The sequence below is a fragment of the Glycine soja genome, chromosome 15, assembly GCF_004193775.1.
Source record: "Glycine soja cultivar W05 chromosome 15, ASM419377v2, whole genome shotgun sequence".
Taxonomy (NCBI): Eukaryota; Viridiplantae; Streptophyta; class Magnoliopsida; order Fabales; family Fabaceae; genus Glycine; species Glycine soja.
Window position 1 is genome coordinate 12,705,146 of NC_041016.1, and position 23,994 is coordinate 12,729,139.

Sequence of the window (23,994 nt, forward strand, 5' to 3'; positions counted from 1 at the left end):
CTTGAGCTGTCAAGGAAAACCCACTAAAAAAAATTCTAGATTTTTGTATACATCTAACAAGTTCCTTTATTTGTTTTTTTAGTGCTTGAGCTGTCAAGGAAAACCCACTAAAAAAAATTCTAGATTTTTGTATACATCTAACAAGTTCCTTTATTTGTTTTTTTAGTGCTTGAGCTGTCAAGGAAAACCTCACTCCAGAAGTGGAAGTAAAAGTGTTTGATTTAGAAGAAATATGAAAGAGATAAATATATGAATGTAAATAAGTGAAAAGTAAAGTAAAAATAATTAGTGAATCTCACACATTTTTTTCTCCTCTCTCATTTACCTCTACTAAACATACTTAATCCGTTCGGAATCAATTATATATAAGTAAAAAATTAAAAGTTTGATAATTTAAATATAAATAAATTTTAACTATGATCACCTTATTCAATGATGTAATTTCAAAAATATTCTTCAATTAATTGAGATTTTTTTCTAATAAATTTTTTATATTAAGTATTAACTTTTTTAATTAACGTAAAAGTTAATTAATTTTACTTATGAATCTAAAAAGAGTACATGAGAAAAAGTCTAACACCGACAGTCCAACGTACATGAGAAAAAGTCTAATAACACCGACAGCATCACTTGACTCTGAGCTATTCAATATTGGAGGCCGATGATTGGTTTAATGTGATCTTCATCAATTATTCTTTTCTTGCCAAAGAAAAGAAAGAAGCTGTGAATGTATTTCTCATATCACATCCTCCTCCTCCCTCATTTGAGCTTGTGATTCTTTCAGTTCATTTCGAACTTTCTTTCTCTTTCTAGTTACCTTGTTTGTGGCTTGTAGATATTCAGGCGTAGAGGCAAACAAAGATCCAGTGTGCACTTGGTCCCATACTCTCTCTCCGAGATATTTTGGAAATTGAATATGTTGTATTTTTTTGTCTATTGCTTATTTCGTTGCGTGTTGTTTTTACTTCGTTGTGTGTTGTTTTTCTCTAAGATGTTATGGAAATTGAATATGGCATATTTTTTTGTATTTTGTTTATTTTGTTTTGTGTTGTTTTTCTTTGCCTGTTGGTTACTTCAAAAGCTTAGTGATCGTGTAGTTGAAAAACCCGTGTCTGAGGACAACAAAGCTCCTCAAACAAAGTATGATGTTTTTGTTAGTTTCAGGGGCAAGGACGTTCGTGGCACGTTTCTTAGCCATTTGATTGAAATTTTCAAAAGGAACAAAATAAATGCCTTTGTGGATGATAAACTTAAGCCGGGAGATGAAATATGGTCATCACTTGTTGAAGCAATTGAACAATCATTCATTTTGCTGATCATATTCTCCCAAAGCTATGCTTCTTCCCCTTGGTGTTTAGAAGAACTTGAGGCAATACTTGAATGCAATAAGAAATATGGACGGATTGTAATTCCAGTTTTCTACCATGTGGAGCCTGCAGATGTACGACATCAAAGAGGGACTTACAAAAATGCATTTAAGAAGCATCAAAAAAGAAACAAGAATAAGGTGCAAATCTGGAGACATGCTTTAAAAGAATCTGCTAACATCTCAGGAATTGAGACATCAAAGATTCGGTAAGCTCTTTTCCCCCCAATAAATATTCAATATTTTCTAGCTGTTAATATTTTGTATTTTATGTATAGGATTAAATATGAATATAGTCCATGTAAGGTCACAGTTTTTTTAATTTTGGTCCTATATTTTTTTTTTATTTTTAGTCTTTTGTAAGTTTTTTTTTTAATTTTGGTTTCTATATGTTTTTTGCTTTCATTTTTAGTCCATAGAAGTTTGTGATTTAAGAGACTAAAATTGAAAAAAAAAATACAGATTTATAAAGAAAAAAAAATTCACAGAATCAAAATTGAAAAGTATAAACTTACATGGACTAAAAATAAAAAATAAACTTAGAGGTACCAAAGTTGAAAAAGAAAAATACAATCACAATGCATATTTAAGTTTTTAGTTGTATGGATATTATCGTGACGTGGTTGGTTAAATTGAAAAAAGATGTCACCTTTATTTATTTTTTAAATTTTTTTTCAGCAGAATATATGTTTATTAGTTATTATTTCTATATATTTAATTAGTCAATGCCTCTGCATGAATTCTCATGCCACCAACCATGCTTTGTTTGTCCATATTTCCATATGCATTGAATTTATTGGTTAAATTTTAACCAAGTAATGCATTTAAATTTATATTTATCTTAAATATTTTTGGATACGTATAACAAATTAAGCTCCTTTCTTTGTTTAGGAATTTTTTAAAGGCTAAAATTTCATTTCAGTCCATTTGCATTTTAATCCTTTAGGCTTTAAAATTCTCCTTTTGGTCTTTTAAGTTTGTAACATTGTCCAAAATAATTCTTCTGTCAATATGATACTAACACCTTATTGAATAAAATATTTTTACTTATGTTTTAAAATATAATACTATAAGGGTATAAAAGTAAATTAATTTTTAAAATTCCCACCCTCCCCTTGAGAACTAATAAACAAAAGATCTATTTCTCCTCCCCTCCTCTTAACCAAATGTCTGGTCAAAATCTCTCCCATTTCTTCCTCTCTCTTCAGATTTCCTCCCCTTCTTTGAACCAAACATTGTGGAAGTTTGCATTGTGAATTTTTACACTCCCTCCCTCTTAAAGAAACATTGAAATAAGTGAGCTAATAATAATATTAATGACATTGATTTTAACATCTCTCTCTCTCTCTCTCTCTGCTGTATAGAAACGAGGTTGAGTTGCTTCAAGAAATTGTAAGGCTTGTGCTGGAAAGGTTGGGTAAATCTCCGATTAACTCAAAAATACTTATTGGAATTGATGAAAAAATTGCATATGTAGAATTATTGATACGCAAAGAGCCAGAAGCCACTTGTCTTATTGGAATTTGGGGCATGGCTGGTAATGGCAAGACAACCCTTGCAGAAGAAGTATTTAAGAAACTACAATCTGAATATGATGGTTGTTATTTTCTACCCAACGAAAGAGAACAATCAAGTAGACATGGAATAGATTCTTTGAAGAAAGAAATTTTTTCTGGACTTTTAGAAAATGTTGTGACAATAGACAATCCAAATGTGTCTCTTGATATTGATAGAAGAATTGGTCGTATGAAAGTTCTTATTGTTCTCGATGATGTTAATGATCCAGATCACCTAGAAAAATTACTGGGAACTCCTGATAATTTTGGATCAGGTAGTAGAATAATTATAACAACCAGATACGTGCAAGTACTTAACGCTAACAAAGCTAATGAGATATACCAGCTTGGAGAGTTCAGTTTAGATAAAGCCCTTGAACTTTTCAATTTGATTGCCTTTAAGCAAAGTGATCATCAATGGGAGTACAATGAACTATCAAAAAAGGTGGTCGATTATGCCAAAGGCAATCCATTAGTTCTTAAAGTCTTGGCTCAACTTCTTTGTGGAAAAAATAAGGAAGAATGGGAAGGTATGCTAGACACACTTAAAAGAATGCCTCCTGCAGATGCTTATAAAGTAATGAAACTGAGTTACGATGAACTAGATCGCAAAGAGCAACAGATTTTTCTAGATTTGGCATGTTTCTTTCTTAGAACGCATACAACGGTAAATGTGAGCAATCTAAAATCTTTACTGAAAGGCAATGAAAGCCAGGAAACAGTGACTTTTAGGTTAGGAAGGTTGAAAGACAAAGCTCTTATAACTTATTCCGACGATAATGTTATAGCTATGCATGATAGTTTACAAGAAATGGCTTTGGAGATTGTTCGTCGAGAGTCTAGTGAAGACCCTGGAAGCCGCAGTCGGTTGTGGGATCCAAATGACATTTTTGAGGCATTGAAAAATGTCAAGGTTAAAGCCTAACTAGATATAACATCTTTTGAATAACATTTATTTCTTTTTTGTGTGAGAAATGTGAATTTTGATGAGTTTTAATTTTTTTTCTTCTTCATTGATGGCAGAGTACTAAGGCCATTAGAAGCATATTGATTCACTTGCCAACATTCATGAAGCAAGAGTTAGACCCTCACATATTTGGAAAGATGAACAGACTACAATTTCTGGAAATTTCTGGGAAATGTGAAAAAGATATCTTTGATGAACATAATATTCTTGCAAAATGGCTTCAATTTTCGGCAAATGAACTCAGATTTCTTTGTTGGTATCGTTACCCTCTAAAATCCTTGCCAGAGGATTTTTCTGCTGAAAAACTTGTTATATTGAAATTGCCAAAGGGCGAAATAAAATACCTTTGGCATGGAGTGAAGGTAAATATGTCTCTCACTGTTATAATATTCTGTTAATTCAAGACATATGAAATTAGCTAGTTTAGCTCGTGTGATATATTCATTCTACTTCATTTTGTTACAGAATCTGATGAATTTAAAAGAACTTCACCTCACTGACTCCAAGATGTTAGAGGAGCTGCCAGATTTATCGAATGCCACAAATCTTGAAGTACTGGTTCTCCAGGGTTGTTCTATGTTAACTAGGGTGCACCCATCTATTTTCTCTCTGGGAAAACTTGAGAAATTGAACCTTCAAGACTGCACGTCCCTCACCACACTCGCAAGCAATTCCCATTTATGCAGCCTGAGTTATCTCAACCTTGATAAATGTGAGAAACTTAGGAAACTCTCACTGATAGCAGAGAATATTAAAGAACTGAGATTAAGATGGACGAAAGTCAAAGCATTTTCATTTACATTTGGACATGAAAGCAAGCTTCAATTGCTACTTCTCGAAGGAAGTGTCATCAAGAAACTACCTTCATATATAAAGGATCTAATGCAACTGTCACATCTAAATGTTAGCTATTGCTCGAATCTCCAGGAAATACCAAAGCTTCCCCCATCCCTTAAAATTCTAGATGCCAGATATTGCTCTTCACTTCAGGCTCTAGAGGAGCTTCCCCCATCCCTTAAAATTCTAGATACCAGATATTGCTCTTCACTTCAGACTCTAGAGGAGCTTCCTTCTTCCCTTAAAATTCTAAAAGTGGGATACTGCAAATCACTTCAGACACTACAAATGCTTCCCCGTTTCCTTAAATCTCTAACAGCCCAAGACTGCACATCATTGAAGACTGTAGTGTTTCCTTCAACTGCTACTGAACAACTAAAGGAGTACAGGAAAGAGGTTCTGTTCTGGAATTGCTTGAAGTTGAATCAACAATCTCTTGAGGCCATTGCATTGAATGCACAGATCAATGTGATGAAATTTGCAAACCGACGCCTCTCTGTATCAAATCACGATGATGTTGAAAATTACAATGATTATGATAAAAAATATCATTTTTATCAAGTTGTTTACGTGTATCCAGGAAGTAGTGTTCTAGAGTGGTTGGAGTATAAGACAAGAAATAATTATATAATTATTGATATGTCTTCAGCTCCACCTTCTCTCCCAGTGGGCTTCATTTTCTGCTTCGCCCTTGGTATGTATGGAGACACATCCCTGGAAAGAATTGAAGCTAACATTACTATAAGTGATCGTGAGGGTGAAGGTAAGAAGGACAGTGTTGGAATGTACATAGGTCTTCGGAATGGCACAATTGAATCAGATCACCTATGTGTGATGTACGACCAAAGATGTTCTGCCTTCCTATATAGCAGAGCCAAAAATCAAAAAGAGTTTAAAATCGAGGTTTCAATGGTGTTACGATCCTCATCCAAAGAAATTTTGACACTGCCGCAGCAGATGTTTAAAGGATTCGGGATCAGCCTAATAGACACCTTGGGATTTAGCAGTTTCAAACAACAAATGGAATTGCATGACTCGCTCCATGTTTAAATTTCATTAAACAAATGGAATTAGGTTGTGCTTCGTATCATCCCAGGTATTCCCTTCGCGTTGTTTACAACAAAATCTTTAGATTAGTAGAATGTGTATTATTTCATGCTATAAAAACCTAGTTTGTTACAACATTCAAGTTATTAACATGAGTTCTTATAATTTAATGTGCTTGTGACAAAAAGGAGATGTCACAAGGATTATGTGAATTTGGATTTGTAGTATGAAAATATTTATGTAAAATTGAAATAAAACAAATTATACTTTGGTTTGTTTTATAAATTCTTCCTGCATTTGCTTTATCAGATGGACCAACTAAGTTCTTAATCAAACAGCTGAGTAATGACTACTCAAAAGAGAATAGTATGCAAGCGTACCCACAACTACCAACGAAGATTCTTGTATACATGTACTGTTATTACTATTAGTAAGGAATATGACCATAGTCCAAGTGATGATTATAGCAATTTTCAAAAAGAAGCATTAAATTGTAATGACTAAAAAGGTATTTACACTAGAAACAGTTACATATTTGTCGATGACATAATTTGGAATGAGCCAAAAAAATTGTTGATCAAGCTCTAAATTTTAAGAGATATACTAGATATTAGCCAGATGTATTGATCAGAAGTAGCCTAATTAAAATTCTTGTCACTAAAGTTTCAGGGTGAACATCTCACTAAAGCAGATATTAGGGACTCTAGGGGTTATTTTGCCAACCACTTCAGAAGATGGCACCTTGACTCCTCTTCAGCTTACCACTGACTTGAAGCCAACCATTGTCTTTATTGCAGAAATTTGAATGTTGTTTTTGTTAGTCTCATGGAGGCAGAGCATATAATGCAAAGTAGAGGGCGAGTATTTTGTTTGGAAGATGAACCAGGAGTGTACAGGGTTTGGATGCCAAATGGTAAGACCCCAGGACTAGCAATATCTAGAAATTTGGTGACACAGAGATGGGGTATGAACATTATTTCTTTTCCACATGTCTTTTTAATCATACAATAGCTCCTTTTATTGTCAGTTTTCTGACAAAGCCAAAATGCAAAAGCGTATAAAAAATATGTAATTGTTTCATGTAAAGACCAACTTATTGAATGTAGATCATGCTTGATTGTTTAAATAGCAATAATATGTTGATCCAGCATTTCTGAAGTGAGAAACTCACTTTAGAGAGTAAAGTAAATAATCTAAGTTGATGAAAACATAAACATCAAATAGTGATGCATATGCATAACAAATCTTGAATGTATTAAAATCTCAATTGGTGTTTTTTCTCATCAACAACTTAGATTACTTTATTTTTTCCTCACTTAAGAGGAGTCAAATCTAAATGATATTATAGTGAGCATGTCGCTTGTTCATGTGATAAAATGGAATTATGACTATGATATAAGTGTGGAGTTTGTGTAATTGCTTCTGTTTTTCATCTCAGGTACGGAATGTTATTTCCAACCAGAAGCAATGAAAATTGTTGATTCAGCGTCACATAAGGAAAAAGCAGCTCAAAGGCTGGTGAAATGTGCCATGCATAAATGGAAACGTAAGAGAAGAGGCATTGCTATTGATGATATATCAGCTATTTGCCTCTTCTTTCACTCTCACCCCTCTCATCAACTCCTCCCCACTAAAATTGTCCAATAAGAATGGTGGGCGATTCAACTGCTCAATTATGCTTCCTTATGACACAAAAATACTCGGGCAATATTTATTTGCATGTACACTTGGGATTCTCTGTGCTTTAGTCTTGGACTGTATTTGCATGTTGTTTGTTGAAACATTTTGCAGTATGAATTTGTTTCCAACGAAACTACAGGCTTTTTCTGATTTGACCAAGAATGCAACTGAGTTTAATATTCATACCCTTTCAATATATTGACAGCATAAAGAATTTTTAGTAAATTACAGTTATCCTTTCGTGAGTTGCAGAACCTCTATTTTTTTCTACACTTACACTAATCCCCTTAATTGTTTGAAACATATTACCTCGACATCTTTTATAAATTACACTAATCCCCTATTTATATGAAAAATATTCCACCATGCCCCCCTAGGAGTGTGCAAAAACCGGTTTGGAAAAAAAAACTTAACATCTTTAGTACAACAGAGCAGTTATTTTTTCTTCAAACCAATTTGGGTGAAAACCTGTTTGATTTTGGTTTGATTACAAATTGGTTCAGTTCGAGCTGGATTTTTCGCACAACCCCTATCCGCGTGTAATAGTTTGGTGAAACTCTAAAAATTTAGTACCCGAATTCAATGAAATAAACAAGTTGGTCTGCTTCATAGCAGGAAATCTAAATTGCATACAAAAATTTGTACTGATGCAAAATATTTCTATTAAAAGTATTAATTTTTATAATAATTATTTTAAAAGTGATACCTAAAGTAATTTTTAATGGATTGTGAATGTAAAATTAGAATAAAATATATTTTTTATTTTTCAATATTTTACTAAAATTTATTTTTTTCCTTTATCTTTTAGAAATTAATTTTGGTCATTTAACTCTCAAATTTTAGTTTATGTTGTGCTTCTAAAATAATGATATTTTTTTTCATTTTAAAGTAGTGATTTTATATTTTTTTACTAACTTATGATATCAAACTTGTCCGATTAAATTTGCCTACGAAAAAATTATAAAAGTTAACTAATATTAAAAAAAAGTCATATACATGATAAAAATCACATGAAAGTGAGTTTTATAATAGAAAAAAATAAAATACAAATGATTACATATAAAAAAAAATTAGTGTAAGCAAAAAGATAATACAAAACTGATTAAGATGATTTGGATACCTACATATAAGGATATCAAGACCAATTTGAAGAGTAGACCACATGATATTTTAGTCCTATAAAAAAAGAGAGGAAGACCAAAAAGGACATTAAAAAAGATATGACTCTCTTGTTGTTCTTATGTTCTATTATAAATTAAAATTAATTATTTTAATGGGATAAAATTCTGTTGTTGTTGTTGTTCTATTATAACTTAAAATTAATTATTTTGATAGGATAAGGCTTTCTTGTTGTTCTAGTATAACTTAAAATTAATTTTATTTTATTTGTCTTTTTATATTTAAGATCAGAAATAATAAATTGTACTAATTAATAAAAAATTATGTTTTGAAAAATATTACTAATTAATGGGATAAATTTTACTACTCCCTTTGGGTTGTAAAAAAAATAAATAAAAGAAAATAATAATTTTATAAAATTAATCTAATAATTATTAATTTTTTAGCCTATATTAATAATATTATAAGACATATAAATAAATAAAAAACTAATATTATATTAATAAACAAAAATGACAATTATTTGATAATAAATTTGTTCTTAAGAGGATTATTATGGGAAGGGGGAATAATATATTTAGTAATCCTCATCGCTGCGTCTCGAGTCCGCAACGAGCAGCAGCTCCTGGACGATGAACATAGCCACCAACACAACCTTCATAAACTTCCCCTTCCAACTCTCACCACTCGCATCTCGCGCGTGCCACCAACGCGCCACTCTCTCCCTCTCTTTCCCTCCTCTTCCTCTCTCCAAACCCGCCATGTCCTCCGCCGCTCCGGTCACCGAACTCAGCGACGAGTCCGACTTCGAATCTCTCCTCTCTCCCGACGGCCACATCTCCATCTGCGGCTTCGGCTCTCTCCTCTCCGGTAACTAACTCAACTACTACCTTCGCTTTCCCTACTTGCTTTTTTATCTACAAATGTTATTTGTTAGAGGGTAAATCTACGACCTTTCTTCTCCTTTTACCATCAAATCAACTTTATTACTTGTAAATCTTTCCCTACAATTCCTCATAATCAACGTAGTCGTAACCGATACTTTCTTTCCGCACCGCAGAGAGAAGCGCCCGAAGCACTTTCCCCGACTTGGCCAACTTCCGGACCGCACGGTTGAACCGGTTCCGCCGCGTCTTCGCGCACGTCGCTCCGGTTTTCTTCGAGCGCGGCATTGCCAAGCCAGAAACCATGGTTCGTCCTAACAACTCTTTAACTGTTAATAACGGTTACTTCTTCGTAGTGTGGAAGCGATAACTGTATCAATTTTTATTTATTTTATTGTGAAATTGAAAACAAGAAAAGGAAAATTTGGAAGGAATGTTAATAATGTGATGTTTATGCTGTGTGTTGATGGAAATTTTATTAGGAGATTTCCAGCTTGAGTGTGGAGCCATGTGAAGGAGAAACTCTTGTGGTGACAGTCTTTGAGATTAGAAAATCGGAGGTATAGTCCTGAGTAGTTCGATTTCTGGATTCGGTGGAGTCTGACTTTCCATGCATACACGTAATCAGAGAATTGTAACCATTGGATGAAGATCAAACGACTCTGATATCGAGTGTGTGTTTTAGCTTTTATCTACAAAGATAAAAACGAGTTGTATGATCTTTTATTTAATGATTTGATTTGTTGACTGCATGCATGATTGCGAGGAAAAACAGGGAAAAACAGGGAATTCGCCAATTTCAAGTTCAGTGTGTGTTGGTTTTTGTTAACTTGAGTTCTGGAGCTAATGTTTTCTGAGGATGAATTTGCAGATTCCAGATTTTATCAAGAGGGAGGTTGAGTTTCGGTTTCTTGCTGTAAGCTTGTAGATGTAGATTTTGAGCCTTGCTCCTTTTATATTTTGATTGGCTTCAGATATTTTTTTATGTGGTGGTTTGAGATGTTCGGTTGCTCATGTATTAGGTTCTTCCTGAAACACTTGATGGCAAGGCTTTTGATTTTCCAGCGGTATGTGATTGTTGTTGTGACAAAGCTTAAATTGGTTGATTAATCAGCAAATTGGTCATTTAATGTGGCAATTTCTCAGGTCCTTTGTGCTCGTTATAGTGATGAGGAATTTTTCGACAATAGATGTAAAGGTAAGTCTCGTTAGCGTTGTGCTTGTTAAGGGAAAGTAGTTTGCATCATTTTTGAAAATGGTAAGGCTGGTTTTGTCCAATTCCAATCTTTTTGTGTTTGTGGATTTTTATGTTTGCATTCATTTCTTCTGTTCCTCAATGTGACCACAGAATCTGGTTAGGGAAATTTCTGACTTCTTTAAATTGAATAGAGCTTATGAAAAAGAAGAAAAAAAAAGGAGAGGGGACTCTGCAATAAGTAATCACAAGTTATAAAGTTCTAATTAGAGACATCAATTTATCTTCTTGTATCAGTTTTATGTCTCTGCTTGGTGGGAATGGGATGCTTACAGTAATCAAAATATTACTAGGTATTCTTCAATATTTCATAACTTTCTCATTAGGCAGAAGGGTACAATAATTCACTAAATAATAGAAATTTTCTCCAATCATAGTAGTGTAGGTGATTTCTGTATTTTACATAAAAAAATTAATCTGATTGTTTATGCATGCCCTTTGTCCTAGATTGTTTGTCTTATTTCATGTCTTTTGTCATCATTTATGCATTCTTACATTACATTTCCATCAGGAAACAAGGAAATCTATTTTCAGCAATATGGGCGATGGAATATAGATAAAATTTGGAGAGATGATGTGTTACCTTGTCGGGTTTATCTTCGACACTGGTAAGCACTTTTTGGGTGAAAAACCATTTTTTCATTTATTGATTTGATGTTCAATAGGGGAAATAGTATAAGGATTGTGTTAAATAAGCCAATATTTAAATTGAGGAAGTGTATTGTAACACTTTCCCTCGAAACACTATTTTTTGTTCCTTAACTAAAGCCCTAATAAGAACACTTTGCATTTTCTGAAGTATAAAATCACCACATTTCATCTAGATTTCTAGTTGTCTATTGTTTTCCTGGTTGAATGATCGCTGCTGTCAGATGCAGAATACAGAATCATATATGCAACTGACAGCAATTTTCTTTCTAGTGGTAGTGGCATTTCCAATTGTGTGAATTGGATTTCTTCTTCACATAGCTCACAAATTCATGGGAAACATTGTTCCTCTTCCTAGCTTCTATCTACTTTTCCTCTTTAAAATGTTTCCACATATCCCTTCTCAATTTGCTTTCAATGTGGGAAACAACAGAGGTTCTCAGTTTTGTGGAAACCAAATAGTACCAGCTTCAGCTACTGTCGAACTCCCAGTATATTAACAGAATTAGTGAAATTTTTATGTAGTGTACTAGCAGCAAAGAATCTTGGTGAAACAGCCTACAACAACTTTGTGGATCACACTTATCTTGCTGACCGTAAAACAACCATTCGCGATTACTTGGCAACAACGGGCTCTGGCATCATGGAAGAGCAGCCTCCTGAATCCCTCAAGCACCGCTATGGCGGTTGATTTCCAACAGACGATTTTTACTGCTATGAATATGTCTATGACTATGTAAAGTGATGGCAGATGGGCTAAACGGCTTGATTCTTCAATATATAAACAGTACATTATTTAATAACACATTCATATTTATTGTTCTGATGTGTAAGTTGTTAATATCAAGCCTAAAAACAGCATCAACACAACTGACCTGAGCATGGGTGTAAACGAATTATATATTGCATGGGTACCGTTACATGCCTTGCTTAAGCACATTAGTCTTTCGCTCCCCAGGTTCAAACGTGTTTTGTGTCAGAAACCATGTGCTTCAGTTTCTTTTTTTATTTCGATATGATTAGTAAGTACTAAGTACCAATATTCATAGTAACTAGTAAGTACCAATTTACTCCAGCATGGTACACTGGGTGGCTTAAGAACTCTGAACTCATGGCACGGATGACATGGCACATCATTAGTCAAGTGTCAAATAGCAATCATTAGTTTACTGTGGGGCCGAAGGTGCAATATTCTGGAGCAATATAGGACTAAAAGCAGTGAACAGGGGCTAAAAATGGGAGGGAAAAGTAAGGAATAAAATGTTATTTAAGTCATTTATGAATTGCTTATATATTAATATTATTGGTTTCTTTATTTTTCTTAATATAGATATATTGACAAATTGGTTTCCCATCATGATCATATTAATCCTTGATCTCTTGAAAATTAATTGAAAAGGCAAAATGGTTATCAAAATATTATAAAAATGTTATATTCAAGTAAAGATGATGCTCCTCAAAAAGAAAAAGAAAAAGAAAAGATAATGATCCCTTCACTGCCCAATGAAAAAAATAGTGCATCAAGTATTTTTCATGATAAGAGATTATCAAGCTTTTAAGCCTTCAATACGATGTGACTACATAATGGGTGTAATAGTAATTATCAGCTCATCGTATTCAGAACTCTGGTACTTATGAGCTCTGTGGTCTTGAGGTCTGATAGAAGAATTCACAAGGAATATAAACGAGTTTTACCAATAATAATATATGAATCTCTCACATTTATGAATGCACTAACTGCTACAGGGCAAATGTAACTGGTTGCTGATTTTGTTAACTTATGAATTAAGTTTGTGTTTTGGACATGTTTAGTTTAATGTTGAAGAGTTTAGAATTAATTATGGATCTAGAATTAATTCTGAGTTAGAAACAATTTTAAATAACTTTTACATTGGATCCAAAAGAAATTATTAAAAATCATCCAAACATATACTTTAAAATCAATTTTACAAAATCAATTTTATTCAAAATTATCAGCACCCATTCAAACATGTACTAAAGGTGTCTTAATTTTAATTTTTACAAAATTAATTTCATTCAAAATAAATTCAAAATAAATTATCAACACTCATCCAAACATACACTAAAAGGTGTCTTAATTTCAACTTTTACAAAATCAATTTTATTCAAAATAAATCATCATCACTCATCCAAACATGCACTAGAGGTGTCTTAATTTCAACATCGCACTGCAAGTTCTTCAAGGGGTGGGAAAAAAATACATTGCTGAACCCGATCCCCATCCCCAAGTGATTTAGCAGTGTAGATTGCTTATGAACCATTCATGAACAACAGTACAGCACAATTAAACTAATATAGTAATATTTGACTCCTCTAAATGAGAAAATGTGTTGGAAAAAACAATTGCATTTCCCGTTGATTTGAAATAAAGTACCTTGTAGTACACCTTGTAATCTTAACCTTTTTAAAATCAATAGTAAATACATCATTACTTTCTCATTCTATACATTTACCTACCTTAAAAGAATCAAATCCGTACAATCAAAATTTTCTACAGGATGACAGCAGAGGGAAAAAGAAGAGAACTGAAATCTGTATTCACTAACAACTCTGCAATTGCTATTTTGTTTTTAGTTAATCCAAAATATTACAGCTGCTATCTTTCTCTAGTTCTCGGATTAATAGTTCCATCATCTTCTTATACATTGGCATGTAATGATCATTGATCATGGTTCTTGAAAGTCTGAGCTTGCTGTACAGCTCTCTAGGTGTTTCATATAAGCCGACATGTTCTTCTAAAGGGTCATCAGAATTTGAATTTGACTCATCCAAGGAAGGTACAGAGACAATATGCATGATCCTGCCAGGAGGATAAAATCGATGGCTGTCCACGTTGTCTGCTGTTGTGATTGAACTGCTACTGCATTCTGCAGCAGCATCAACGAGTTGATTCTCTTCTTCTGTGATCTCTTTTGCTGCTGCAGCCTCTTCTTCTTGAGCATCAATGTTCATAGTATTATCCTGTTTTTGAAGTTCCTTCTCCAGTTCATACCATAACTGCCCTTCTGTGAAGTCGTCAACAGCAGATGCAGTAATGTCTTGATTAGCAGGAATGAGTTGTTCCTCTTCATCTGTGTCATCGTGACCAGATCCTCCACTAGAGGAAGTATTTTCATCCTTAAGCATAGGTTCTCTTACCACCTCTTCAGTCATACGAGATTCAGTGCTTCTCTCGGATATTAGAGAGGTTTCAGTTAAGTCGTCAGTTTTAGAGTTTACTGATGAACCCACATTTCGGCGCCGTGCACTCATGCAAGACCATGATGACAATGATGAGCGAGTTCTGACAACAGCTTCAGCAACACTTTGTGCACGCTTCATCACAACCTGCAAGTATAAAATGGGATCTCCATAAGATTAAGGATGCATTATATATATGAGAAATCCCTGAACAAAATGAATATCTAGTCATACAAGTGTCAAGATCCACAGATACAACAGAACATCCCTTCATGTTAAGCACATATAATAACTACAACTTAGACAATTTCTGATGAACTCCTAACGAAAACTACATTCCAAAGAGCACTATGTACTTACTGCATGCTGCAAAATAATGCCAATTGGAGATCAAGGAGCTTGAAGTTACCTGAGTGCTACTGGTTACTGGCCACAGAATAGCACCAGCACCAGCTACTCTAGCTTTTGCACTAGATATAGATGGTAAGCGTGATCCAAGTGCAGTTGCAGAGCGGTAGACAACATTCAGGACCTTTGTATGTTCAACCTGATCCCGTAGATCATTCAACCAGGAGGATGCAGTGACCTGATAAAAACCAACTTGAGTAAGAAGATTACATCACAGACTGAGTCTATCACTCTATTGCAAGTCCAATGTGGTCCATTGTCACTCCTATTTAATTAATTTTTACATAGGTTTTCTAAATTGAGGGCGAGCCCTGGTGCAGCGGTAAAGTTGTGCCTTGGTGACTTGTTGGTCATGGGTTCGAATCCGGAAACAGCCTCTTTGCATATGCAAGGGTAAGGTTGCGTACAACATCCCTCCCCCATACCTTCGCATAGCGAAGAGCCTCTGGGCAATGGGGTACGGAGTTTTTTATAGGTTTTCTAAATTATGGGTCTTATTAACAAAGAAAAAAAGCAGTTTAGATTAAAACTAGTCTAACAGGACTGGCTCCACGAATTATGTAATGAAACATTAATGTTTGCCAAAACCATCTAAAGTCCTAGCCAGCGCACCTCAGAACGGAGATCATCAATAGATGAAGTTGAGAATGTTGGCACCAAGTCAGAACCATTGATGATAGTAGTGATAAAGTGTTTTCCTGATTCTGCCAACTCCCATGTCATGCAAGCAGCTGCAAAAGAAACAATTATGATATAAAAAATTAGCAATGTTTGTAATGATAAGACTGGAAAGGACCCTATTTTAATTTTAAAGAAAATCCAATGTCATAAAGCAAATTGTGTGAGAAAAATAATCAAACAATCAAGGACAACAATCATAGTAAACAAGAATTTCAAAACAAATAAATATATCATTAAATGTGTTGCATTCTTCACTCATCTCTCCTTTAGTGTTTATTTGAAAAAGTAACTAGACACTATTTAAATTTTACATTATAGGCAAAAATAGGCAATTAGGCATGCTTGCAATTGAGTGTTAAAACTGTAACAGAAAATCATTACTTTTGCCATCAAACAAATACTAAGAAAGGTACAAACTACATTGATATAGTACATCCTTGACGATAATAATGTGCCAAAGTAATTGGAAATCTCATATTGCCACCAAGAAAGTTCAGTAAATTTGCATGCACATTCACACAATCAATCCAAGATAATGAGATGGAGTTATAAAAATGCAAAAACTAATAAATAACCTAATTGCTTGATTGAATAAAAACTTCATAAGTAGCAAAACTACATGCCTGGGGCAAATGTGACGCATGTACTTGAAGAGAATTCATTCTGCTCTCTAAGAATATATGTTAACAGTGCAGCAGTACCACCACCAAGTGAGTGCCCAACAATCTATAGAAAGATGAAATAGGATAACTGTTTAGTAAACATACTTATACAAGCATGTAGACAACAGTCACAGGATAGAATAAAAATTGAAATACAATTTTAAAATGCAGAAATAAATTCTAAAAAAGGGAATCTAGAGCAATAAGGCATAATGTAAGAAACAAAGAAATGAAAGAGAATTTATGATACTAGAAATAATAGAACAATACCTTGACTTTGAAGTCTGGACATTCACCAAGAGCCTTGAGTAGGGTAGGAGTGCAGAGCTTTGCAATCCAACGAGCTGCAGCAACCATACCACAGTGTGCATACCCCAAAACCAAGTTGCTTATCCCACCGTCATTTAAAACTGAATGGTGGAATGGGACAACAGCACCAGTTGCGGCTGTCAGCGTGTCTTTTATGCTATGAGTACCCCGGATCAATAGAAGTAAACATTTTGATTGTGTATCACGTATAATTGTAAATGCAGGCTTCAGAAGCTGCAAATATATCATGCCATAGAATCAAATTGAGGAAAAAATAGGAAAACGTGTGGAAATACTTCAGACGATGAAAGATAGAAAAAAGAGAGAGAAAAGTAGCAGATGCATACTTTTCCATGACAAAGTAGAACCTATTTTGCAAATGACTAACCTGATAGAGTAGCAAATACTTTCGGAATTAAAACAAAAGTCAACACAGGTGTATGTGTGCGTGCACAATGCACGTGTAGTAACCAATTGCCAACATCTCATACTAACATAAACAATCATACCTACCTCACTCTTCTATTTTTCCCATTCCTTCATTCAAGAGCATTTTTCATAAAGTCATAGAATCCTCAAATGGTGATAAAATAAAATGAACAACCCAAATTATAATCTTATAGGGAATTTATAGCATCTCAGTTTTGTACAACATAACTCTCCCTTATGGGTTATATTTTGGTCATTAATAACAAGCCTTTGATTGCTTGAACAGAGTAGTCTATATGTAAGCCAACATTCCAGACTTCTCTGGATACTGATGGTTCAAAACAGGGTAGCTGACGAAAAAAATTAGTTGCAGTAAAGCTATTTGCTAGGGTAAGATAGAAGTAAAACTGGCAGAATTTTTCTAAAATTACATGTAGCCTTGCTTTATATACTCATTTTGTCTTTAATCTCCTGTGGATTTAAATTTCTTAAAATACACCTTGTTTTATCTCATTTAAAACTCAGACCCCTTGTGTTATATCAGAGCATACACACTTCCACTACAAAGCATAAGTTCTACATACAAATACAATACCGCAAGGGGGAGAGGATTCCCTAATGTGACACAATAAGTGGTGTAAATATTGTGTTTATCTCTCTCCTTACTAAAACCACAAGGGGTCTCTTAATGTTAACAAATTTAGAATAGGAAAAGAAAATAGGAGTCACTTTCAAAATGCCTAATACACCCAGGTAGTACAAACCATAGCTCCCCCTTATCTCAAAGAGTCCACAAAGCTTTTCCATATATAACCAAATCTGGGGACAAAGATGAAGTGAGAAAAGTAACAGCACTTCATGTCACACACAAGGACCTGAAAAAAAAACTTGTGTTTATGTGGTAATGCTTTTCTTTCAGTATATAAAATATTCATACAGAGAGGATCAAGACAAACACAATGACCTTTGGATTCAATTCATTGGCATTTCCTTCTAAACATTGGTGAGAATGATGCCAAATCTCTAAACCCATCTGGGTGGCTGAGTCAGACTCTCAGTGAGAGCGTATGATTTGTCCTACCTCTCTCCACCACTCACCCCCAAAATATAAAATACACAAATAAAAAAAAAGGTAAAAGAGCATAGAAAGAGAGTGTGGATAAGGACAAAGCAATAAGCATACCCCAGCTTTTGGCTTCTGAATGAGCACATCATCAAGGGAAAACCCAGCAGAATCTAAAAACACGGGAAATGGCTTCTTGGAGAAAAGCATACACAAAGTCAAAAGCCTCAACAACTCATAGAGCTCCACAATTATCTCATCTCCTTTGAGCTGCACACAATCACTCCCAGCATACACACTTGCAACTGCCAAATTACCCTGCAAAGTGCAAAACCAACACACACCCATTACTCCAAATGTAACAATCATTCCAAAGCTTGCATCTTTCCACATACCCAGAAACAGAAAAACACTGAAATTCACTAAAAACTTTCAATTTATTCAAGAATTTGAGAAAATTCACCTGCTTGCGCATGAAGTAGTTGATGCCGAAGGCCAAATCGCCGATGGGCCACTTCCCGAGAGTCTCGGAATACGTGAACCTTATAGTCTCCGACAGCGTCACGATCGACTCCAGCAGCGTTGCCGGAGCCTGCGCCGGCCGCCGTGAAAGCCTTCTCCGGCGAACCGATCTGCTCAATTTCGGCACCTCACCGCCGTGATCCTCGCCATCGTCCTCCTCCTTCCGCGCCATCCGCCTGCTCAGCACGTAGTAGAGCATCACCGCCGCACCGGCCGCAGTCGCCATTGTCCCCGCCGCCATGCGCCGCTGGAGATCGGCGACGCGCCTCAAGAATCGAAAATAAAACGCGACGAATGAAGAAAATGGGAACGAGGTTTTGGAGGGGGAATAATAATGGGGTTTGGAAAAAGATGATAAATTTGGGGCTTTAGAAGTGAAATCCGAAACGTAACAGAGAACAGAGAGGAACAGAGAATGGGGCGTTCTTTCTCTTTGTGGGGAAGGTTACCCACTTGGAAACACATCATCTGAAACAAGAAGCTTGGTGTACTGTTTTGCTGTGATTACTATAGTGCCCTTGGTTATTTGGGATATTTGGGGATAATGAAAGGGTAGATTGGGTAGGGTGAGGCATATTATGATGAGTGGGAGAGCGGACACGTTGTGGATGAAAATGGAATAACAAAAACATAAAGTATTACTATTTTGGTGACATTTTGTTTAATTGGAAAAGACTTTAAAACCGTTAGGTTTTGGACTTTTGTCAAAGTCTATTTTGAAAGAATTAAAGCTAGGAAGAATTCGATCTGAAAGATTTAACATGTGATTTTATGTTTAGAATAATGTTTTAAAACTGCTGTATAAAATAAGAAAATAAAATTATTTTTTATTATGAAAATGAGTATTTTTAAGAAATTCATGAATTTAATTAATTTTAATATATAATCATTGTCATGGGACTCAACCTAATTCCTTATGGTCATATTTTTTTTAGACTAAATTTATTAGAAATCACATTAGGGAAGTGTGAACAATACAGTGTAATTCTCTAGATATAATTTTAAATTTATTATTATAAAAGTTAATAATCTAATTATAAAAATAATCTATAATTAAATAACTATGATTATTTTACGTAATTAATGTATTCTAATTAATATCTTGATTTTATTCATCATAAAATCTAAAAATATTAACATTTTTTTCCAAATCAGATATGTTGACTACAAAATTAATTTTGAAAACATTAACTTACCAAAATGATATGGTTTTTGTTGAAGTTGAAACACATGGGTTATTGTATTGCTCAATATTTTTCCAACACAAACCTCGGGGGTACTTAAAGAGATACAAAATAAAACTATTTTATAATATCTATATTATATAATAACTCAAAAAACCCATAAAAATAACTCAAAAGAATATTTAAAAATTGTCTTTTAAATTAGTTTTACTTATAAAAAAATGTTGTTATTAGATAAACCAATTAGACACTTACTAGAAGGTCTAATTTAATTGGTTAAACAAAATACATCAATTTTTGTAAATCTTCAAATATATATATCTTTAATTTTTGCAAATAAAAAAATGAATTCGACAGTTATAGATTAATTCCAATAATGGGTAAGTGTAAAACATGTTTATTTTTATTTTTATAAAGTAACAGATCATAATTTATTAAATGTTGTTAGTTTCAATAAATGTAAGATGAGTATTATTTATTAAATAAATATAAATATTAAATACACTCTTAATTATTTCTCTTAAAATAAATTTTAATCCATAATAATTTGTTAACTTCACAAAACTTGGATTATAGTACTAATATTTTAGAATGTGTAAGTGTAAGACAAAGACTATGACAATGAGATGCGGTGCAATAAGAATGGTTGGTGGCTGGATCCAACCCAACATTTACCGTGGGATCGATAGTTGATGTATAATCAATTAATGTATAATTTTTCAGTGGGGGTACATTTTGTTCATTAATGGTACTTTCTAGGAAATAAAATATTGGATGCATGCATAGTAGATATATATGTGCAGTTTTGTTTTGCTGCTTAATGTATGGTTTTCTGTCTCTCATAATAATATCATGTGGCTATTCGGATAACATTAAAGAAATTAGAAGGTGGGGGTGTCTCATTATTATGTGGTTGGAAATAGTCCCACGGAAAACCCGAGTGCTGTGTTTGTGTTGATGTGTCTGTCCATAAATAATTTGTCCACAGATATTTACTTGTGTATACGTCCATTAGGTGCTTAAAATGACGTATCTCAATATATTTAATATGAACATACACTAATTTAATTTTTTAGATTTTCAAAAATAAATGTTAGTTGAATTAATTAGAATACTCTTTCACGTTATTATCAAATTATAGATTATTATGTGTGATAATATTATTGAATTTTGTAATAATTAATAAGTTTAATGAATATATATTTATAGTATAAAATAGTTTTATACTATTATTTAATTATAAATTATTATTTAAATTAATTTAAGATAATTATTTTAAAAGTTAATAAATAAATTCATTTATAGTATACAACCTTTTAATTAATTCCCCTGTTAGTGCACATGCATAGTCCTGTTTCTCATAATTAATTTAAACTATATATATAAAATAATTTTTAATGGTTTGACTTACGTGAGATTATATCAAAGCTTAACTCTTCTAAACATGTCCTAATATAATCCAATCAGCAGTAGTGAGAAATCAACTTGTATCTTATCAAAGTTAAACATGTCCAAATATAATATGCAATCAAACGTTGGAACAAATCATATATCACCTGTTCATATATCACATCACAATCTCCTCCGCATGAAGAAGTATGAAGAAAGACTACATATATGATGTTGTTTGCAAATTTGTTAACATCAGAATTCATTTTTAACTGAATAATTAAGGATCATTTTAATTTGACCCCGGGAAAATATATAATTAGAGAAACCAACTTGAGGAAGGCTGAGAGGGGGGCATTACCATACCTCCTTAATTGGATTGGATGGGTGGCTACATCCAATGTAAAATCATTCTTGGAGAAATGGAATATGAAGTCCCCACCATTATAGGTAAATGACTATAGCTTTGTGTTAGTTCAACCGTTATTTTGGCCAAGGTCTAACTTGTGTTTTCATACTCTTCTTTGTACGAGAGCATAGGTCTAAAGACAGTGCCTTACTAACCTGTATAAAAGGAAAGCTACGTACACTGCCACTGCTACTATTGGTGACCGTGCATGTTTGCAACAGGAATAAAATTAATGTTATGATGGGGTTAATGGGTCAATGAGTTGGGTTGGGATGCTCTGGCTCTTCTGAAAGGAACAATTTTTTTTTGGAATTAGTTTAAATAAAGGACTTAATTGCATATTTTATTACTAAATTTTTTATTATTTTATGAATTTTAGTACCTAAGTTTATTTTTTCTGAATTTTATCACTCAAACTTTCAATTTTTATTCATTTTATCAATGTTGGTATGTCACACTAAAAAAAAGTTATCAGTTTTTGCTAAACAACATGATTTTGTTACTAAGGTGATGATAAAATGTGTAAAAATTAAAATTCGTCAAAAACAAATTTAGGTGATAAAATATACAAAAATTGAAAACTTGATGGATAACATTCGTGAAATAATAATAGTTTAGTGATTAAATATGCAATTAAGCTTTGGATAAAAAGATCATTCCAAGGGCTTTTAATTTGTTCTCCAGTATTACATGCTTGGTTTGATAGACAAGGCTGCTTATTTACACTGTTTATAATTTAGGAGAAGATGTTCCTACAGAAGTTTGTGAAATGTTTTGAGGAGGATGAAGCATCTTACCTATCATAGCTATCTCACGCAAGAATAATATTCAAGATAATAGGTAGGATGGTAGCTTCCACTTTTTATCAAAGGGTTAACTGATTACTGTTGTACAATTTTTGTGGACTTTAACCTTGTTTGGGTCCCATTCTAGTGCACTAGTGCTTATCCTACTATTCTCTAAACCTGGATTGTTATTAATTTGATTAAACAGTTCATTTGCTCACTTCGAACCTTTGAAGATATCATGGAAATGATGACACGTGTGGCCTTAAGTAATTAATTTATGACCCAAAATCCTGGAAATTTGATCTTATTATTTTGTTTGAGCTGATTGAGGTAGTTGTCTTGTTCAAACTTCGATGGAGATAAGACTGCTCCTTTGCTTGCTCATATAAAATTTTCTGATCAATAATATGATATCTAGTTAATGCTTTAGTTTTCAATGCCTCATTTGGTCCTTTTACTTAATTTTTAGTTTTTACAAGCAATATTGATTCATCTTCAATTCTTTGCATGTTTGTTCTATTCCAAATATCATGTTTTCATTTTTCAAGGCAATGTGTGGATTCATGTAAGATGTTATTAGGAATTATAGGATTGCTCCAATTTTTAAGACTTTTGCCAGATAAGATGATCTTCGCCTTTGGCATCTCAAACGTGGTCGACTCTACCTCTGTTTCAATGGGTGTTTCATTTTCAAGTCGTCAGGATTGACTATCCTCTTGTAGTAGTTGTGCATTCTCCTACCGAAAGGGCCATAACTTCTTCTGCATGGTGGTAGCACATATCTGACACTTGTGCCTGTAATCTCTTTATCATTGAGGATAAGTCAATCTAGTCATCCACGTGCGCTTCTTCATATTGTTGATTCCCAAGTTGTTCTATTGCTGTTGTGTTTGTTCCTGTTCGTGTAATTGTCATAATTCTTGGGACTGGGAACTATATTACAAGTCCCACAGTCACTATTAAAAAATCATTTTTTATGACGTTGATTTTATGTCGGTTGATAAAAAATTGACTTAATGAGTGCCAAAATGTTTCTGCCACCATATACCAAATATTACTCCTTGTGCCAAAGGATCCTTGTTGTTCCTCTCCCTTCTTCACTTTGTTTGAGTAGTGTAATCGAAAAAAGATACATGCAAAAGGTACTTCAACACTCGAGTAACTCGAGTAAGGGTTCTGCCTAAAACAATATATACGGATAATAGATGTGCATTCAATGAACAATGATTTTTACTTAGGGGTCCTGCCCTTTTTATACCAACCTTATTGGACCTTGGGCCTTGGACCTTAACTTGTTTGCATTGATAATCTATCCTCTAAGCAGGATTAGGTGGCTTTGTAACATCCCATTTTTTTCGTATATAAAATTTTAGAGAATAATGATGTTTTATAATTAAATAAATAAAGAAAAATAGTTATAATAAAATAATGGTTTGAGAGAAAATAAGAAGGGTATTTTATTATTCATTTGATGGAGAATAAAATAGAGTTTTTTTTATAAAATAATAAAAATAAATAAATAAAGTAAATAATAGGTCGTGAATACCCCTAGTTATAAATAGCGACATGTTAGGTCAGTTTTCCGATTGA

The 23,994-nt window shown here is 33.5% G+C and overlaps 3 protein-coding genes across 5 annotated transcripts; 2 read left to right on the plus strand and 1 right to left on the minus strand.

Annotated features, from left to right (window-relative positions):
• Nucleotides 1–644: 644 nt before the first annotated feature.
• Nucleotides 645–7,636, plus strand: LOC114387829 (disease resistance-like protein DSC1). Its single transcript, XM_028348034.1, has 7 exons — nucleotides 645–729; nucleotides 836–1,575; nucleotides 2,731–3,835; nucleotides 3,946–4,251; nucleotides 4,355–5,822; nucleotides 6,437–6,686; nucleotides 7,212–7,636. The coding sequence occupies exons 2-5, from the start codon at nucleotides 917–919 to the stop codon at nucleotides 5,774–5,776; spliced, it is 3,492 nt and encodes a 1,163-aa protein (XP_028203835.1). The 5' UTR covers nucleotides 645–729; nucleotides 836–916; the 3' UTR covers nucleotides 5,777–5,822; nucleotides 6,437–6,686; nucleotides 7,212–7,636.
• Nucleotides 7,637–9,136: 1,500 nt separating this feature from the next.
• On the plus strand, nucleotides 9,137–12,301 carry LOC114388498. Of its 2 annotated transcripts, XM_028349009.1 has the most exons (8): nucleotides 9,138–9,442; nucleotides 9,633–9,763; nucleotides 9,939–10,016; nucleotides 10,328–10,372; nucleotides 10,479–10,523; nucleotides 10,603–10,654; nucleotides 11,223–11,319; nucleotides 11,885–12,296. In XM_028349009.1, the coding sequence occupies exons 1-8, from the start codon at nucleotides 9,205–9,207 to the stop codon at nucleotides 12,048–12,050; spliced, it is 852 nt and encodes a 283-aa protein (XP_028204810.1). In that variant the 5' UTR covers nucleotides 9,138–9,204; the 3' UTR covers nucleotides 12,051–12,296. The 2 variants fall into 2 exon arrangements, with proteins under 2 accessions (XP_028204811.1, XP_028204810.1); XM_028349010.1 differs by lacking the exon at nucleotides 9,939–10,016 and having other exon boundaries at nucleotides 9,137–9,442; nucleotides 11,885–12,301.
• Nucleotides 12,302–13,710: 1,409 nt separating this feature from the next.
• Nucleotides 13,711–19,159, minus strand: LOC114388367. Of its 2 annotated transcripts, XM_028348804.1 has the most exons (8): nucleotides 18,576–19,159; nucleotides 18,233–18,430; nucleotides 16,582–16,854; nucleotides 16,273–16,375; nucleotides 15,581–15,699; nucleotides 14,970–15,146; nucleotides 13,911–14,707; nucleotides 13,711–13,866 (listed from the first exon to the last, which is right to left on the minus strand). In XM_028348804.1, exons 1-7 carry the CDS (start codon nucleotides 18,873–18,875, stop codon nucleotides 13,955–13,957), a joined length of 1,923 nt encoding a protein of 640 aa, XP_028204605.1. In that variant the 5' UTR covers nucleotides 18,876–19,159; the 3' UTR covers nucleotides 13,711–13,866; nucleotides 13,911–13,954. The 2 variants fall into 2 exon arrangements, with proteins under 2 accessions (XP_028204605.1, XP_028204604.1); XM_028348803.1 differs by having other exon boundaries at nucleotides 13,711–14,707.
• Between the last annotated feature and the right edge of the window lie 4,835 nt (nucleotides 19,160–23,994).

Bases quoted from the DNA above. Each gene is read 5' to 3' on its own strand.
- LOC114387829 (XM_028348034.1), top strand. From the start codon at position 917: ATGTTGTATTTTTTTGTCTATTGCTTATTTCGTTGCGTGTTGTTTTTA. The intron at 1,576-2,730 runs GTAAGCTCTTTT...TCTGCTGTATAG, and splicing joins ATTGAGACATCAAAGATTCG to AAACGAGGTTGAGTTGCTTC. The intron at 3,836-3,945 runs GTTAAAGCCTAA...CATTGATGGCAG, and splicing joins AGGCATTGAAAAATGTCAAG to AGTACTAAGGCCATTAGAAG.
- LOC114388498 (XM_028349009.1), top strand. From the start codon at position 9,205: ATGAACATAGCCACCAACACAACCTTCATAAACTTCCCCTTCCAACTC. The intron at 9,443-9,632 runs GTAACTAACTCA...TCCGCACCGCAG, and splicing joins CTTCGGCTCTCTCCTCTCCG to AGAGAAGCGCCCGAAGCACT. The intron at 10,524-10,602 runs GTATGTGATTGT...GCAATTTCTCAG, and splicing joins AGGCTTTTGATTTTCCAGCG to GTCCTTTGTGCTCGTTATAG.
- LOC114388367 (XM_028348804.1), bottom strand. From the start codon at position 18,875: ATGGCGGCGGGGACAATGGCGACTGCGGCCGGTGCGGCGGTGATGCTC. The intron at 16,376-16,581 runs GTATTGTTCTAT...ATCTTTCTATAG, and splicing joins GTCCAGACTTCAAAGTCAAG to ATTGTTGGGCACTCACTTGG. The intron at 15,147-15,580 runs GTGCGCTGGCTA...GGTTTTTATCAG, and splicing joins TTGATGATCTCCGTTCTGAG to GTCACTGCATCCTCCTGGTT.